Raw genomic sequence first — 14,926 nt, 5'->3', positions numbered from 1 at the left:
ACCCCCTTTAGATATCTGAAAATTCTTGAGAACCCAACCATGTGAAAAAATTATGAAATTAATAGCCAATGTTAACTTTTTTATTTTGGGCTATGGCAGTCAATCACAAAACATTCTAGCAGTATTTCTGATTGTCTTCTTAAATATCGATCACATACTTTTAATGTGGGGCTATGACAGTCAATTTCAAATTAGTCTGACATAATTTCTCTAATGCCAACTGAGAACTTGGAAATTGCCGACTACAACCCCTTCACCAGTGTAAATTACTATTCTGATAGATTGGCTACCGTTAGCACCGGCAATTCCACAATGTCACCTCATGTCATTACAAAGCACATTATTCTCTGCCTGGAAAAAAATCTATCTAGAATCAATGATGATGTAGTCTGGGCAGTGGGAGATTGATAAATCATAGAGTGTTTTCAGTGACAAATATCTAGAAGAACAACCTGGTCTCAGAGCATTTCGTATGGTTCTGTATGTAAATCTGAGACACTCCATTTAGTATATGTTACGTTTGGTATGGTTACATAAGACAGATAATTACTTAACACAAAAACGAAAGAAGGATGGTTGGCCGGGGTGGATTACGTGAATGTCTAGCAACCAAACGGTTGCGAGTTCGAATCTCATCCCGGACAGCTAATTAGCAACTTTTCAACTACTACATTTAGCTCCTTTGCAAATACTTAGCATGTTAGATAACCTTTCCCCTAACCCTAGCCTTAACCCTTTTAGCTAACACTTTCCCCTAACCCTAGCCTTAACCCTTTTAGCTAACATTTTGCCTAACCCTAACCTTAACCTTTTTAGCTAACCATTTCCCTAACCTTAACTCTTTAACCAAACTCCTCAACTTAACCCTTTCCTTAACCCTTTCCAACCCCCAGCATAACGCTAGCCACCTAGCTGCCTAGCTAGAATTCGTAACATATCATACGTTTTTCAAATTCGTAATATTTTGTACAGTTTGAAAATTCATAAAATATTGTACATTTTGCAAATTTATATCATATAATATGAATTGTAATTCGTAACATATCATACGGAATGGGTGATGGACATCCACAAATGAATACTTACCATACGAAACATAACATATCATACTAAATGGAGCATCTCGGATTTACATACAGAATAATATGAAATGCTCTGAGACCAGGTTGAGGAGAAGGTTGTACATGGAAAATGTTAGCATTGCCATGGTTTCCAGCTGTACTGTCTAATATCATCTGCATGCTTCCTGCAACCAGCTACAGCTTTTTAACTCTTTGTTTGATGTGTGCATCATCAGTAAATATAAGCACTCTTAACTATCATTATGGCAAAACTATACACATCTGTGACATTTCCATTAAACATTGGTAGAATGTTGAAATCGAAAACAAAAACCCTTTTTTGCTCCTAATACAAATTGTTGTTATTCCCTAAGGGGGTGATACAAGCTGGGTAGCTTCTCTGACCATGAAGGAAGAATGTGTGTGTGCACATACGTATTCTAGAGTTACCACCCAGTATGTCAGAAGTAGTGACAGTCTCCGCATTCAGACAGGCAATACACTCTCAGTGGCCATAGGCTGTGCCGGGCCACATAATAGTAACCCCCCTCTTCTGTCCCCTGAAATCAGAGAGCAAGACCACTGGCCTCTAGCTTTACAGTCTGCAGCTCCGTAACACCTGTTCTCAGTTTGACTGACAAACAATTGTGTCTTTATTCATCACTAAAGAAGCCAGGCCAACCGGCTAGGCCGACCGGCCGCACCCCCCTCGACCAGTCTTGCCCCTAACCCCAAACTAGCATAGAATTTACATGATCCTACAACGATCCCTGCACAATCGGGTGCCAGGAATGCTTTTAGGACACTGTAAATTGACGTAGCACGCTCCAGGTTGTAATTTGTCATTTTTGTCCAGAGGTCTAAACAGGTTGTAAGGTGCCTCATCACTAAAACTTTGTTGTTTTGTGTTGTTTGTTTGATGCACACCATTCTATATTTTATGGAGAATCATGGTCCTTTTCTTTTCACACTGAACAAAAGATCCAAGGCCAAACCCTGCAATAAGTATTTCATGTATGACCATCACAATACTGCATAAACTAGAATATACTACTACACAAGCTATAATATACTATTACACAAACCCATTTTAAGTTACGTATTCATACATGTTGTCAGTGCATTATTGCAGAAACGCTAATTCCATTGCTTTTGACAAGCGTTTACGCTCCCTCTTAGAGCTCTAGGTTAAATCTTTGTTGTATGGTGAATTCAATGATAATCCTAATCCCCTCTTCGCAAACAAGAGTTAAGAGGGGGAGAGAGAGAGAGAGGGAGAGAGAGAGAGAGAGAGAGAGAGAGAGAGAGCAAAAGCCAGGCCCTTACCGCATGCTTCAGTGTTATCACTAATTGCAATGTTGTATGATGTCCTTTATAATGGCCTCAGCATTTACATCAATTGCAGCGCATACAATTGGAAGTATGCAAGGAATATGTTACACTTCCCCTCGTTTGGCAGTCTTTTCCACAACCACTTCTAATAGAGGATCAACTTCAGTCCCTGAGTTGGTATACTTCTACATTTTATTCAGAATTTTGACTCATTAAAATCAAATGATTGGTTGCATACACATACACAGCAGATGTATACTATTTTCTGATGTATACTATGACTGTGAGTACAGAGAAAAGGAATCATACACTTGTGTCCATGTATGCTGTAACTATTGTCTGATTCCCAGGAACAGCACCACATACCCTCTCCTCTTCTCAAAAGTACTATATCCAGCAGGGTGGTGAATTATGTGAATCCACTTCACACACGAGGTGCTATTTTGGGAGAGTCACTCAGAACCCATCAGAAAGAATGGTATTAACATAGCTCGGGCTTGTCGGCTGAAAGACACCAGCAAACAGTATAGTGGTGCTAAGTACCTGCAGGACAGAGATCTGTCAGTGGGCCAATTTGCTCGAATAGTGACAGACAGAGCTGTCTGAGGAGAGAGAATGTGGCCAGGGAGAGACACTCCAGGAAGATGGCCCAGTTCTAGGGCAGAAGCCTACTGTACATATGGGTATACTCATTGAAAAAAGGGTTCTTCAGCTGTCCCCATAGGATAACTATTTTGGGTTCCTTAGAGAAACCTCTTTGGAATTTAAATGGATTTGCGTGAATACAAAAATCACAACCATCATCCTTCCTTGAGTCATGTCAACCAGGTCATCCTGGTCTCTTCCTTGGATCATCCAGGTGTTGATGGATAACAGTCCACCCAGAAACCGTGCAACATGTGGCACCTCCACAGGTCAATGCAAACTCCACAGACACGCCAGCCAACTGCTCTATGTTGCCATCACCTTCACACTTGGGTTGATTCGTTGCCAAAACGTATTACCAAAATTCCCATCCGTAAAAAAAAACACACAGAAACATGATCAAGCCTCATCAAGCTCCTTTCATCCTCAAATACAAACACAAACCACATTTGAATCATGTCATATATCTAAAAATGTAATGATGCATACATCAATTTAATGACGTACAACAGCTTAACCATCTAAGCACGAAGCTAGGGCTATACTCATGTAGCCTCTGTGGTGTTTTCTTGGGTTTCTATCGTGTGTCTCTCTAGTGTGGAGGGGGGGGCACAAAAGAAGCCCAGAGTAAAAGTCCACCTAGGGTCCATATAAATGTCACTGTGACACTTTGAAAAGGAGACCTGAGAACAATACACCATGCCGTAAACGATCCTCTGCCATCCGTCTTTTACACGATAAACATGCGCCTTTCTTATGCAGCAGCCCCTGTGGAGCACCCCACCCCTTGTTTCAATGGCCTTATATTAAAGGGAAATTAGGTGACATTGAGTTTTAAATGAGTTTCCGACATCTGCTCCGTCGCTGTCACTCCAAACCATTCGTCTCGCTGCGACAAGGGGACGGCATTGCCCACCTCCCAAGCCCCGACGGTAAGTTCAGCCACTTGAGGGGGAGCAAAAGGTGGCAACCACAGAGGAACTTATCTAGAACCGTTGAGAGGAGCGCTGTTTGACAGACAAAAACTAAATCCGATCATCATCTAGTTGTATTGCAGAAGGAATGGGTTTGAATGGAGAAATGGTTGTGGTTGTGTTATGACCGTTGGCTGTCTTCTTCATCAAACAACTGCATACCCTTTGAGTGAGTTTAACAATTTTAGGACATCTGTATTGGAGTACTTGTTATCAACCTGTGACGAGAAATGGGCTAATGTTTTTGTCCCTCCCACAAGCTAACCCTTGCCCGGTGACTGTTTGGTGTGTGACAGCCATTGATGGCTTATAGAGTTACAACCCACCACAATCATTTTACTGTTGGAAGGTGCAGTGCACTCCACTGTCCCACCGAAAGGTATTTGACATCTGCATGTAGGAATCAAAGGGCTAGAAGTTTAGGACAGCCTATCTGGTTTCAAGCGGGGCAGAGTGAAAGAGAGAGAGAGAGAGAGAGAGAGAGAGAGAGAGAGAGAGAGAGAGAGAGAGAGAGAGAGAGAGAGAGAGAGAGAGAGAGAGAGAGAGAGAGAGAAAACCCTCTTACCAGGACACAACATGGAAGTACTGCTGTTTAATCAGGCACAGCATACAGATCTGTACCTGTCTCTCACAAAAGGTGATGGATATGTACCTGTCTCTTCACCATGGATGAAGTCTGCTCACCGCTCAGGCCATCCATGCTCACATAGTGCTAGTGTATCCAGTGCACCATATCAGAGCTATCCTGCACAAGGAAGAATGTGCATGGAGGTGACATGATGTCATGATTTTACATCTCCAAAGTGCTTTCCCCTTGCTTGAGTGCTCCAGCGGTTGTACCTTCAGTTTGAAGTGACTTTGTAACAGCCCTACTTCTCATAATGAAAAGAACATCCCTTTTGTTGTCCTTCAAGTAAACAAATACATGTCAAAAGGTGGACCGCTGAACCTGAGCACCAATATGACATACATACAGAGATTGTCAGAGCTTTAGCTGCAGTATGTCAGTAGAAAACACGGAAAACATAGATATTGAGAGAGAGGTTGATATCCACATGCAAAACTCCAGCGCAGATGCTGTGGCGACCATACGTGCAATTTGTCTTGTTATAGTGCGCCAGGTACTATTTGAGATCAAATGATTTTGATAATTCTGTGGTTAAAAAATATGTTTGTACTGCTCTAATATCTGGCCATATACATGGCAGCCATATGGCACCTTAAGACGGGATGTCATTTCTATGCTGTCTAACATTCACAATCGATGTCAAATGGAGCCAGTTAATACAAATAGGACCACAGCCATACTATCTAAATATATACGACAATTTGGTGGTTAAACTCCATCAGAAAGAAATATATAGTAGATGACTATAACTTCCCACAGTCTATTACAAGATACATTTGAATGGGGAAGCCAAAATCATGTTTAGTTTAAAAATCATTGTACAATCACTAAAAGTGTTGCAGAAAATCAATGTGGATGCGAAACTAGGGTTAACATTTTCAAACCAACTTGGGTTAAAGGGGTATGAGAGAAGAAAATAGTTGCCAATTTGTTTGCAATGCATTCGAACTGTACGGGAGTTCTTTCTTAGTCTCTGACAAGCAGGTGAGATCAAAGTAAAAGTGGACAAAAGAGGCTCAGCGGTGATTTGTCCGGGGACGAGAGGCATTCCCGTCTGGGAAAGTGGCTGCAGCCGTGGCCAGACCCTCAGATCACTAGCTCACTAAAGAAACCAAGCCATGAGAAAAAGTACAGCAAAAAAGGTTCAAAGGTCACTTTGATTTGGTCTGGATTATTGGTAACTCCCTTTTTCTGCAAAGAGGCCAAGAAAAGGACCTGTGGCTAATAACCTTTGTAATGTCAGAAAATACCCTATTGTGCACTTTTGGGGGGAATTTGGGGTCAATTAAAAAAGAAGCCCTGAAATTCTTGCTTTCATTCTTCAAGTAAAAAGTTTCAAATGTATGTGTTGGTTGCACTTGATATATAGCATAGTTTTTAATCATTTGTCAAATGAATGATAACACACTTGGCTGCAATAGTTGGGTGTACACTTTCAGAAAAAAGGTTCTGGATAGAACCAAAAAGGGTTTGGTTGCTTGCTTCATATATGGCACCGCTAAAAGTTCTATATAAAACCTTTTTGCAGGGTTCTTTGATCAGAACCCAAGGGGTTCTTCTTCACTGAACCAAAATTGGTTCCATTTAGAGCCCTTGGGTTCCATATAGGGTTCTATATGCAACCAATTTCAGTTCCACGTATATATATAACCTTAAGGGGTGCCACATATTAAGTAATAATATAATGATTTTTGGTTCTATATGGAACCTTTTCTTCTAAGAGTGTGGTATATAGCGAAGCAGTCTTGCTAACACATTTAACCAAATGGACCATGGGAGATGACACGTGGTTTAAAGGAATAATCCACTCATAAAAATTATATTTGGGTATTTGTTTAAATTAGTCCATTGTTGACACACTCCCAACATGTTTTGCATTGTACGGTGCAAAACGGCAAGTTACAATTTGCTTTTTGAAAGCCCGATATCTTGAAAGATTGATTACAGACATGCAAAACATGTTGGGACTGTATCAACAGTGGAAGAATGAAAAACATACCAAAAATACAGTATTTGAGTGGATTATTCCTTTAACTTAGTTTATAATAATAATAATATATGCCATTTAGCAGACGCTTTTATCCAAAGCGACTTACAGTCATGTGTGCATAGTTGTGGATAAAACTGGGCAATCATAACCAAAACAAAACTCAAAACAACCAAATCAAGCCATGTAATCAAGCTGGACATTTACAGTTTGGTTCAGTTGTTAAAACTTGACTGTGCCCAACTTAAAAGGCTCTTCATTCCAAAAGGTTTGATGAAAGATAGGTCAAACATTGTGAAAAATACAGTAGGTCGTATAAAACCAATAGTGACTTTTTCACTAAGTTTGATAACAGTTTTATTACATTTTCAAACCATTTAATCATTTATAATCCAAAAAGGTTTTTTTTTCAGAGTAATTGAAGCATCAACCATTCAGTCTATCTCTTCCTTCCTCTCCCTCTGTATGTGTGTGTGTGTGTGTGTGTGTGTGTGTGTGTGTGTGTGTGTGTGTGTGTGTGTGTGTGTGTGTGTGTGTGTGTGTGTGTGTGTGTGTGTGTGTGTGTGTGTGTGTGTGTGTGTGTGTGTGTGTGTGTGTGTGTGTGTGTGTGTGTGTGTGTGTGTGTGTGTGTGTGTGTGTGTGTGTCGCGCAAATCAGACTGTTCATACTGATTATTACTGAGATGCTTGGTGGGCTGCTATAGGCCATCATTAAAATACTTGCTGAAAGAAACAGCAGACCACATCTTAAGTGCCAGCAACCCACCGTCTGTCAGAATCAAGCCACATCAAGACAGTCTCTCAAAAATGGTGTTTAGGTATGTTGTCTGACTCGCAGGCGTCTACGATGCGCAATGCTGAGTATGTTATATGGCCACCTTTCTATTGATTCAAGTAAACCTCTTATATTTGACAGACAGAGGTACCACAGTACGTATGGGAAGGGAAGACAAATGAACAGTTCACTCCTTAGGGAGTTTTGAACGATGGCCTTCGTCGCATTCTCTGGAGTAGCGCCAAAGAGCAGAGAGATGTGTAGATGGTGCTAATTACGAGAATGGTCATAATGCGACCAAGATGGAAGCAATTTAGGCAGTAGTCATTTCCGTGTTACTCTTCCGCCCACCGGCTGCAACATAGCCTGAGCCTTAATATTAGGAATAGAATAGTTTAGGACTTCACAATCTCAGACAGAGGAATGAATGCGCATATTGTGCAGGAGGAGACAATACAATTGTGGACTGCACTGGGGACTCAAACATTGGCTTAATGCCAATAATGGTGCTTCTCTGCTTGTTCAAATATGCTGGAAATGTATCATGGCGAATACACTTTTCATATTTTGATTATAGAAAAACAAGTCGATAGTTTTAGGTCAGTAGTGAATTTAACGGTTTGCTCTCCGGGATGGCAGTGATATGAAGTTCTGAGGATACCCGTCTGTGACAAAAGGAATAATCCCTAAAGTTATTCTGTGGCTTGCCACGATCCGTCCCCGTGCGTTTCATGCCTTATTGGAGATAGGCGATGCTCTCCATCAGAGGCACATTGCTTGAAGTTTCCGTTGTGAAACGATCACAACAAAAGAAAGATTCGGGAAAATTATAAAATACTAAAGCTTATAATAATATATTGATTTCGTAATCTTTAATGACACCTGCTAGCGTTAATACATTGGTAGGACAGTCACTTGAGATATTTGGACCACCCTGAAATTCATATTTAAATAAATACATTTCAACTATTTGAGAGTGTGATAGTGGAAACACCTCATATATGTTAGGCTGGTTAGATTATCTGATCAAAATCAAACAGGAAAAAGTATGAAATATAACATCATTATGACAATAATTTACACAAACCGAAGGCCTGGGCAAATGAAATGCTCTGAAATGCTCAGTTACATGTAATCTATCAAACCACTTAGACAACCCGTAGACTAATATTATAATATTATATGAGACACTATTTTAATATGGACATAATAGGCGAAAGAAACTAAACCCTAAAAGTTGGTTTCCTGATCCCTGGGAGTGCTTGGTTAGGATCATTTGAATTATATAAAAGTTTGCAGATGTTTCCAATAAGCAGTACTGTATCTTTGAGCCACGAACCAAATGTTTTGTTTGGTTTAAGACTCCTTCCTACCTTCACCTGTTAAACGGAATTGATAGGGCACTTGGATAGGCGCGCATGTCTTAAACCACAGTGCATCATTTGGTCTTTGGGATATTTCAAAAGAGGAGTTCAGAGGGAAACTGCCATCAGATGGCTCGCTCTTTGCGATGCGGTTTATATAAGCCACTGTGTGTAAAGCTGTGTAATTTTATCCACGCTGCACTCTCTTGATTCACGCAAGGCTGATACCTTGCCTCCCCCTTTCCTTTGTATCAATTGGTCGGAGTTCAGGCTATTGTCACTGGAAGGTTCTTTTAGATCTGTGCACGCTGTCGATCAGCGAAATCTCACGATAGGCTCCTTGTAGGATCCTGAACTTTTTACAGTCCACTGTAGGGAGAGCAAAGGAGACGATAACCGCCAGGACGAGACCACACTGTTGTCAACGCACCGGCCCTAATCGACCACGGCTTCACCAGATCACTTCAGATAAAGAGACGGCAGAGGAACACATCTGCGTGCCAATGTTTCGTGGGCAGGATCATTACGTTGTGCCACCACTACTGCAAAGGCATACGCCAACTCTTTAATGGGACCCCGGAGGCCATTTCTATCCATTCTTGTCAGAATCTTACGATATACAGCCATGCCACAATGGTTATAATTCAGTTCCTGTTGTTGCTGAGTTTCTTGGACCAAAGCAAGCAGGATTATCTGTCTCCGAGGCTTGCTAGGACTTCAGGGACGCCTTGTGCCAGGGGCCAGGCGTGTGACCCAAGGCAGCGGAGAGATGCTGGGGGACGCGGTGGAGTCTACGAGCACCTCGGAGGAGCACCAAGATGCAGAAAACTTTACTGTGCAACTAAATATCATTTGCAAATACACCCAAGCGGGAAAATAGACGGTTCTCTTGAGGAAAACAACCAATTTAGTAAGTATAGGCTATAATGCATGTTGTATTTCCTTTATATGTGTAGCCTACGCGTAGAAAAAAAAGGTTATGGGTAGAACCAAACATGGTTATATGCTTGCTTTACATATGGCAAAAAAAAATTGGTTCCATATAGAACCCTATGAAATCCAAGGGTTCTATATCGAACCAATTTTGGTTGAGTGAAGAACCTCCGGCGTTAAAAGGGTTCTATATAGAACCTTTAGGGGTACCATAATATATGACGCACGCAATATAACCTTTCTTGTTTCTATCCAGAACCTTTTTTTCTAAGAGCGTATATATTTTGTTTTTAAAGAACACTGTTTGTTTCATAAGCATTTGAAAAACGTAATTAATAAAGGAAATGTCTGTTGAATTGAATAATTTATGTTTTAATTGTGTGGCGCTGGAAGTATCATTCCATGCGATTTGGACTACATTTTCATTCATAGCTGCATTAGGTCAGGCATGCTCTTTATAAAACAGTATTCGCCTATGGGGTGCAGTAGATCACATAGATGACAACACCGGTTGGTAAGCTGTCATACATGTGATGCAATATATACCAAACTGATCACTTCCCACTGTTCCACACATAAACTGCCCCCCAGGCTACTTCATCAGGGTCACAATTACGGATAATTGGTATACTGAATGGTTTCCTCTTGCATATTTGACTTGAGCAGTGTAAATAATGTTTGTATATCTTTGAAAACGTGACCAGAGGACACTTATTAACTGTAGTATTTAAACACTTAGGCATAGTCACTTATCAGGCAATAGAGCGCCCATTAGCCAAACCCAAACACTAAATTGAGGCCTATTTACATATGAACATCATAATTAACAGACAATGAGAGACACAAAAGCTGGGTCGTAGCGGATGTATTTATCCAATCAATGACGATTATCCGAAACCACTGAATACCCTACATAGACTAATCAATGGGTGACGATAGAGCAAATAAACCCAAATGTAATATTCTTACAACTTCTAAACATCCAATTAGATCTTAATTTATCAAAGTTATTTGTGAGAAAATTGACTTTTGTAATCACATTACAACCCCCCAAAAAGGAAAAGATACGCAGTCAAGCTATTTAAAAAAAATAAACATTTCATATACGTTGTGTTTCTACACCCGACACTTAACCAAAACGCATAACGTTTATTATCATGATATAGCCCAAAGTGTTTCAGTGCGTAATGGAGCCCGAGAACGCCGAAGCCTCTACACGTCATCCAAATGATAGCGTCATGCAGGACAGTACTGCTACTACTACTCCTATAGTCTACTATAGCCTCGATGCAAATGTTATTCAGAATGTATTAATGCATAACATTTGGTCTCGTCTTCTTAGGCATCATGGAGATCACAGCAGTGGATGTTGGAGTGGTAGCGATAAAGGGGATATTTTCCGGGAGGTATCTGGCCATGAATGATAAAGGACGTCTATACGCCTCGGTAAGTGTTGTCACATTTGCCAAGATACCTAGATATTCATTAAGAGGATTCGGGTAACAAGGAGCGCTATTTGATTCCATCTATCCCATTGGGCTGTTTATCTTGCGTAAAACTGCACCAAACTGGAGGGATTTCCCTAAACAACATATCTTATATGAGGCTTGTGCGACTGCTCCAACTAATTGGTCACTGCTCTAGTTCTCAAGAGTTTGAAGCAACCTATCATCAATGCAAGGCATTATGATCAATCACATGGAATGTGTTTGTGTGGGTGCCTGTGTTTGGTTTTACTATCTTTGTGGGGCCCAGAAGTCCTCACATTTTGCTGGTCCCCACAAGGAAAAATGCTATTTTAGGTTTAGGGGTTTGGGTTGGAATTAGGGTTAGGGAAAATATTATTTTGAATCGGAAATAAATTGTTTGGTCCTCACAAGGATAGCAAAACAAAGGTGTGTGTGTGTGTGTGTGTGTGTGTGTGTGTGTGTGTGTGTGTGTGTGTGTGTGTGTGTGTGTGTGTGTGTGTGTGTGTGTGTGTGTGTGTGATGTAGATGTCAGTGAATCAAGGAGGCCTATTTGAATAGCTTTCATGTGAAATTGTGATCTCATAGATTCACGTCTATGTGTGTATTGGTCCAATGTCATTAATGAAATGATTAATGAAAGGACTGATTGACAATGATGAAAGGTTGATTGACATTGTGTTATCTTTCAGGATGTGTTCAACCAGGAGTGTGAGTTCCTGGAGCGGATTCATGAGCTGGGCTACAACACATATGCTTCACGACACCACTCCACCCTGCAGCCCCCTGCAGTGGGTGGCAGTGGCAAACGACGAGCCAGTGCCAAGCGGCAGTGGTATGTGTCCATCAATGGTAAAGGCCGGCCAAGGAGGGGCTTTAAGACACGCAGCACTGACAAAGCCTCCCTTTTCCTGCCTCGAGTGCTAGGCAATAAGGACCACGAGATGGTGCGAAAGCTCCGTGACAGCCAGAGGCCTCCAGCTGGACAGCAGAGTCCCACTATGGGCCGGGCTGAGCACCGGAGACGGAGACACCGGGCCCGTGGCAGAAAGGGCAGAACCAAGAGGCCTGGTGACTGACTGTCACTCGCCACTGCCTGAGCAGTGGGCCCTATTTCTCCGCTGAGGAGCACCAGTTCACGGCACATGAAAATGACCAAAAACGGACTTACTGAAACATCTGTTTTTAGAAGGAGAAAATGTCACTTGGATCAGTCAGTGGCAGCAAGCTATACTTCATTGAACAAGCTCACGCCATAATCCTTGCTTGAGATACATGCAACTCGAACCATCCCCCACAACTATTGCAATACCAACACAAGATTTGCCTGGGAATTTGAGTCAGGCACATACATCTAAAGTTAAATCTACCACTACACAAGTATGAAAGGATGATAGGTTTGGTGTTTGTTTTGTACATACACGTGTGAATGTGACTAAAGTCAACACAGCTGGATATCTTCTTACTGTCTTATTACCTGGAAGAAGACAAGTTATTTTTGTGTTCTTGTGGAACTTTTTAAAGATCAGAATTAAAAAATGTTTTTTTTTAATTTCACCTTTATTTAACCAGGTAGGCTAGTTGAGAACAAGTTCTCATTTGCAACTGCGACCTGGCCAAGATAAAGCATAGCAGTGTGAACAGACAACACAGAGTTACACATGTAGTAAACAATTAACAAGTCAATAACACAGTAGAAAATAAAAAAAGAGAGTCTATATACATTGTGTGCAAAATGCATGTATATATGTGTACAGTTATTTTTCATATCCGTTTCATTTATCAGCAGCTTTAAGTTCAAGTAAGAACTGGACATCATTCAAGTGCTTACAGATGCCAAGTAGGTGGTATGCGCCATCATTCAAGTGCTTACAGAGACCAAGTAGGTGGTATGCGCCATCATTCAAGTGCTTACAGAGACCAAGTAGGTGGTATGCTCCATCATTCAAGTACTTACAGAGACCAAGTAGGTGGTATGCGCCATCATTCAAGTGCTTACAGAGACCAAGTAGGTGGTATGCGCCATCATTCAAGTGCTTACAGAGACCAAGTAGGTGGTATGCTCCATCATTCAAGTACTTACAGAGACCAAGTAGGTGGTATGCGCCATCATTCAAGTGCTTACAGAGACCAAGTAGGTGGTATGCTCCATCATTCAAGTACTTACAGAGACGATCCCCGGGACCACCCATACGTAGAATGTATGCACACATGACTGTAAGTCGCTTTGGATAAAAGCGTCTGCTAAATGGCCTATATTATTATTATTATATTATTATTATTACCAAGTAGGTGGTATGCGCCATCATTCAAGTGCTTACAATGACCAAGTAGGTGGTATGCTCCATCATTCAAGTGCTTACAGAGACCAAGTAGGTGGTATGCTCCATCATTCAAGTGCTTACAGAGACCAAGTAGGTGGTATGCGCCATCATTCAAGTGCTTACAATGACCAAGTAGGTAGTATGCTCCATCATTAAAGTGCTTACAGATGCCAAGGAGGTGGTATGCTCCATCATTCAAGTGCTTACAGATGCCAAGGAGGTGGTATGCTCCATCATTCAAGTGCTTACAGATGCCAAGGAGGTGGTATGCTCCATCATTCAAGTGCTTACAGATGCCAATGAGGTGGTATGCTCCATCATTCAAGTGCTTACAGATGCCAATGAGGTGGTATGCTCCATCATTCAAGTGCTTACAGATGCCAAGGAGGTGGTATGCTCCATCATTCAAGTGCTTACAGATGCCAAGGAGGTGGTATGCTCCATCATTCAAGTGCTTACAGATGCCAATGAGGTGGTATGCTCCATCATTCAAGTGCTTACAGATGCCAAGGAGGTGGTATGCTCCATCATTCAAGTGCTTACAGATGCCAAGGAGGTGGTATGCTCCATCATTCAAGTGCTTACAGATGCCAAGGAGGTGGTATGCTCCATCATTCAAGTGCTTACAGATGCCAAGGAGGTGGTATGCTCCATCATTCAAGTGCTTACAGATGCCAAGGAGGTGGTATGCTCCATCATTCAAGTGCTTACAGATGCCAAGGAGGTGGTATGCTCCATCATTCAAGTGCTTACAGATGCCAAGGAGGTGGTATGCTCCATCATTCAAGTGCTTACAGATGCCAAGGAGGTGGTATGCTCCAGAGAAACAGAAATACAGCAAAGCACTTTTTCAAACTAACATAAAAAAGAAAACAAATAAAAACATGGGAACACTATTATTTTGAAATGTACTTATGATGTGATAGTGTACTGTCTGTAAACTGCGAGAAGTACTTTGTATATTGCCAATGATATGAATATTTATTTGGTACCTGTGTTTTTTAAATTATTGATGAGATTGTTTCTACATTTACCAATGTTATTATTTTTTACTTTGTTGTAACCAACCAGGTGTACCCCTCACCCAAATGTATGGTAACAAGAGATATTGTCAAAACAAATTGTCAAACATTACTTCGTTTTGTTAATTGGTGTAACTGGCTAGTGCAACTGAACAGACAAAATACATTAAATTTACTTATCAAATCCTCTTTTTCCATTTTTGGGCATGAGATCACACTCAACTGACTCCATTTTGTCCTGCCCATGACCACGTTTTGTACTTCAACCCAGATTGGGATAAACTCTGTCAGTTTTGACACCACTGTTCCTACACCAATTAGGCCTAGCTTTGGCCTTCCATGTTGCTCATAGATTGCCATTCTGTTCAGAGCATGGGGGACACAGTGAACACTGTAACATGTAAACAATAAACTAT

The 14,926-nt window shown here is 41.2% G+C and overlaps 1 protein-coding gene across 1 annotated transcript; it reads left to right on the top strand.

The window, feature by feature from the left end:
• Positions 1–8,925: 8,925 nt before the first annotated feature.
• LOC124035097 (fibroblast growth factor 3-like) lies at positions 8,926–12,639 on the top strand. The gene is made up of 3 exons (XM_046348516.1): positions 8,926–9,675; positions 11,041–11,144; positions 11,857–12,639. The coding sequence occupies exons 1-3, from the start codon at positions 9,399–9,401 to the stop codon at positions 12,241–12,243; spliced, it is 768 nt and encodes a 255-aa protein (XP_046204472.1). The 5' UTR covers positions 8,926–9,398; the 3' UTR covers positions 12,244–12,639.
• The last annotated feature ends 2,287 nt before the right edge of the window (positions 12,640–14,926 follow it).

This window comes from Oncorhynchus gorbuscha, linkage group LG05, assembly GCF_021184085.1.
Source record: "Oncorhynchus gorbuscha isolate QuinsamMale2020 ecotype Even-year linkage group LG05, OgorEven_v1.0, whole genome shotgun sequence".
In the NCBI taxonomy this organism is placed as follows: domain Eukaryota; kingdom Metazoa; phylum Chordata; class Actinopteri; order Salmoniformes; family Salmonidae; genus Oncorhynchus; species Oncorhynchus gorbuscha.
Note: the sequence above shows the minus strand (reverse complement) of the source record. Positions and strands in the feature narration are given on the sequence as shown.

Coding starts and splice junctions, on each gene's coding strand:
- LOC124035097 (XM_046348516.1), top strand. CDS start 9,399: ATGGTTATAATTCAGTTCCTGTTGTTGCTGAGTTTCTTGGACCAAAGC. Junction 9,676..11,040: donor TGAGGAAAACAACCAATTTA/GTAAGTATAGGC, acceptor TCGTCTTCTTAG/GCATCATGGAGATCACAGCA. Junction 11,145..11,856: donor AAGGACGTCTATACGCCTCG/GTAAGTGTTGTC, acceptor GTTATCTTTCAG/GATGTGTTCAACCAGGAGTG.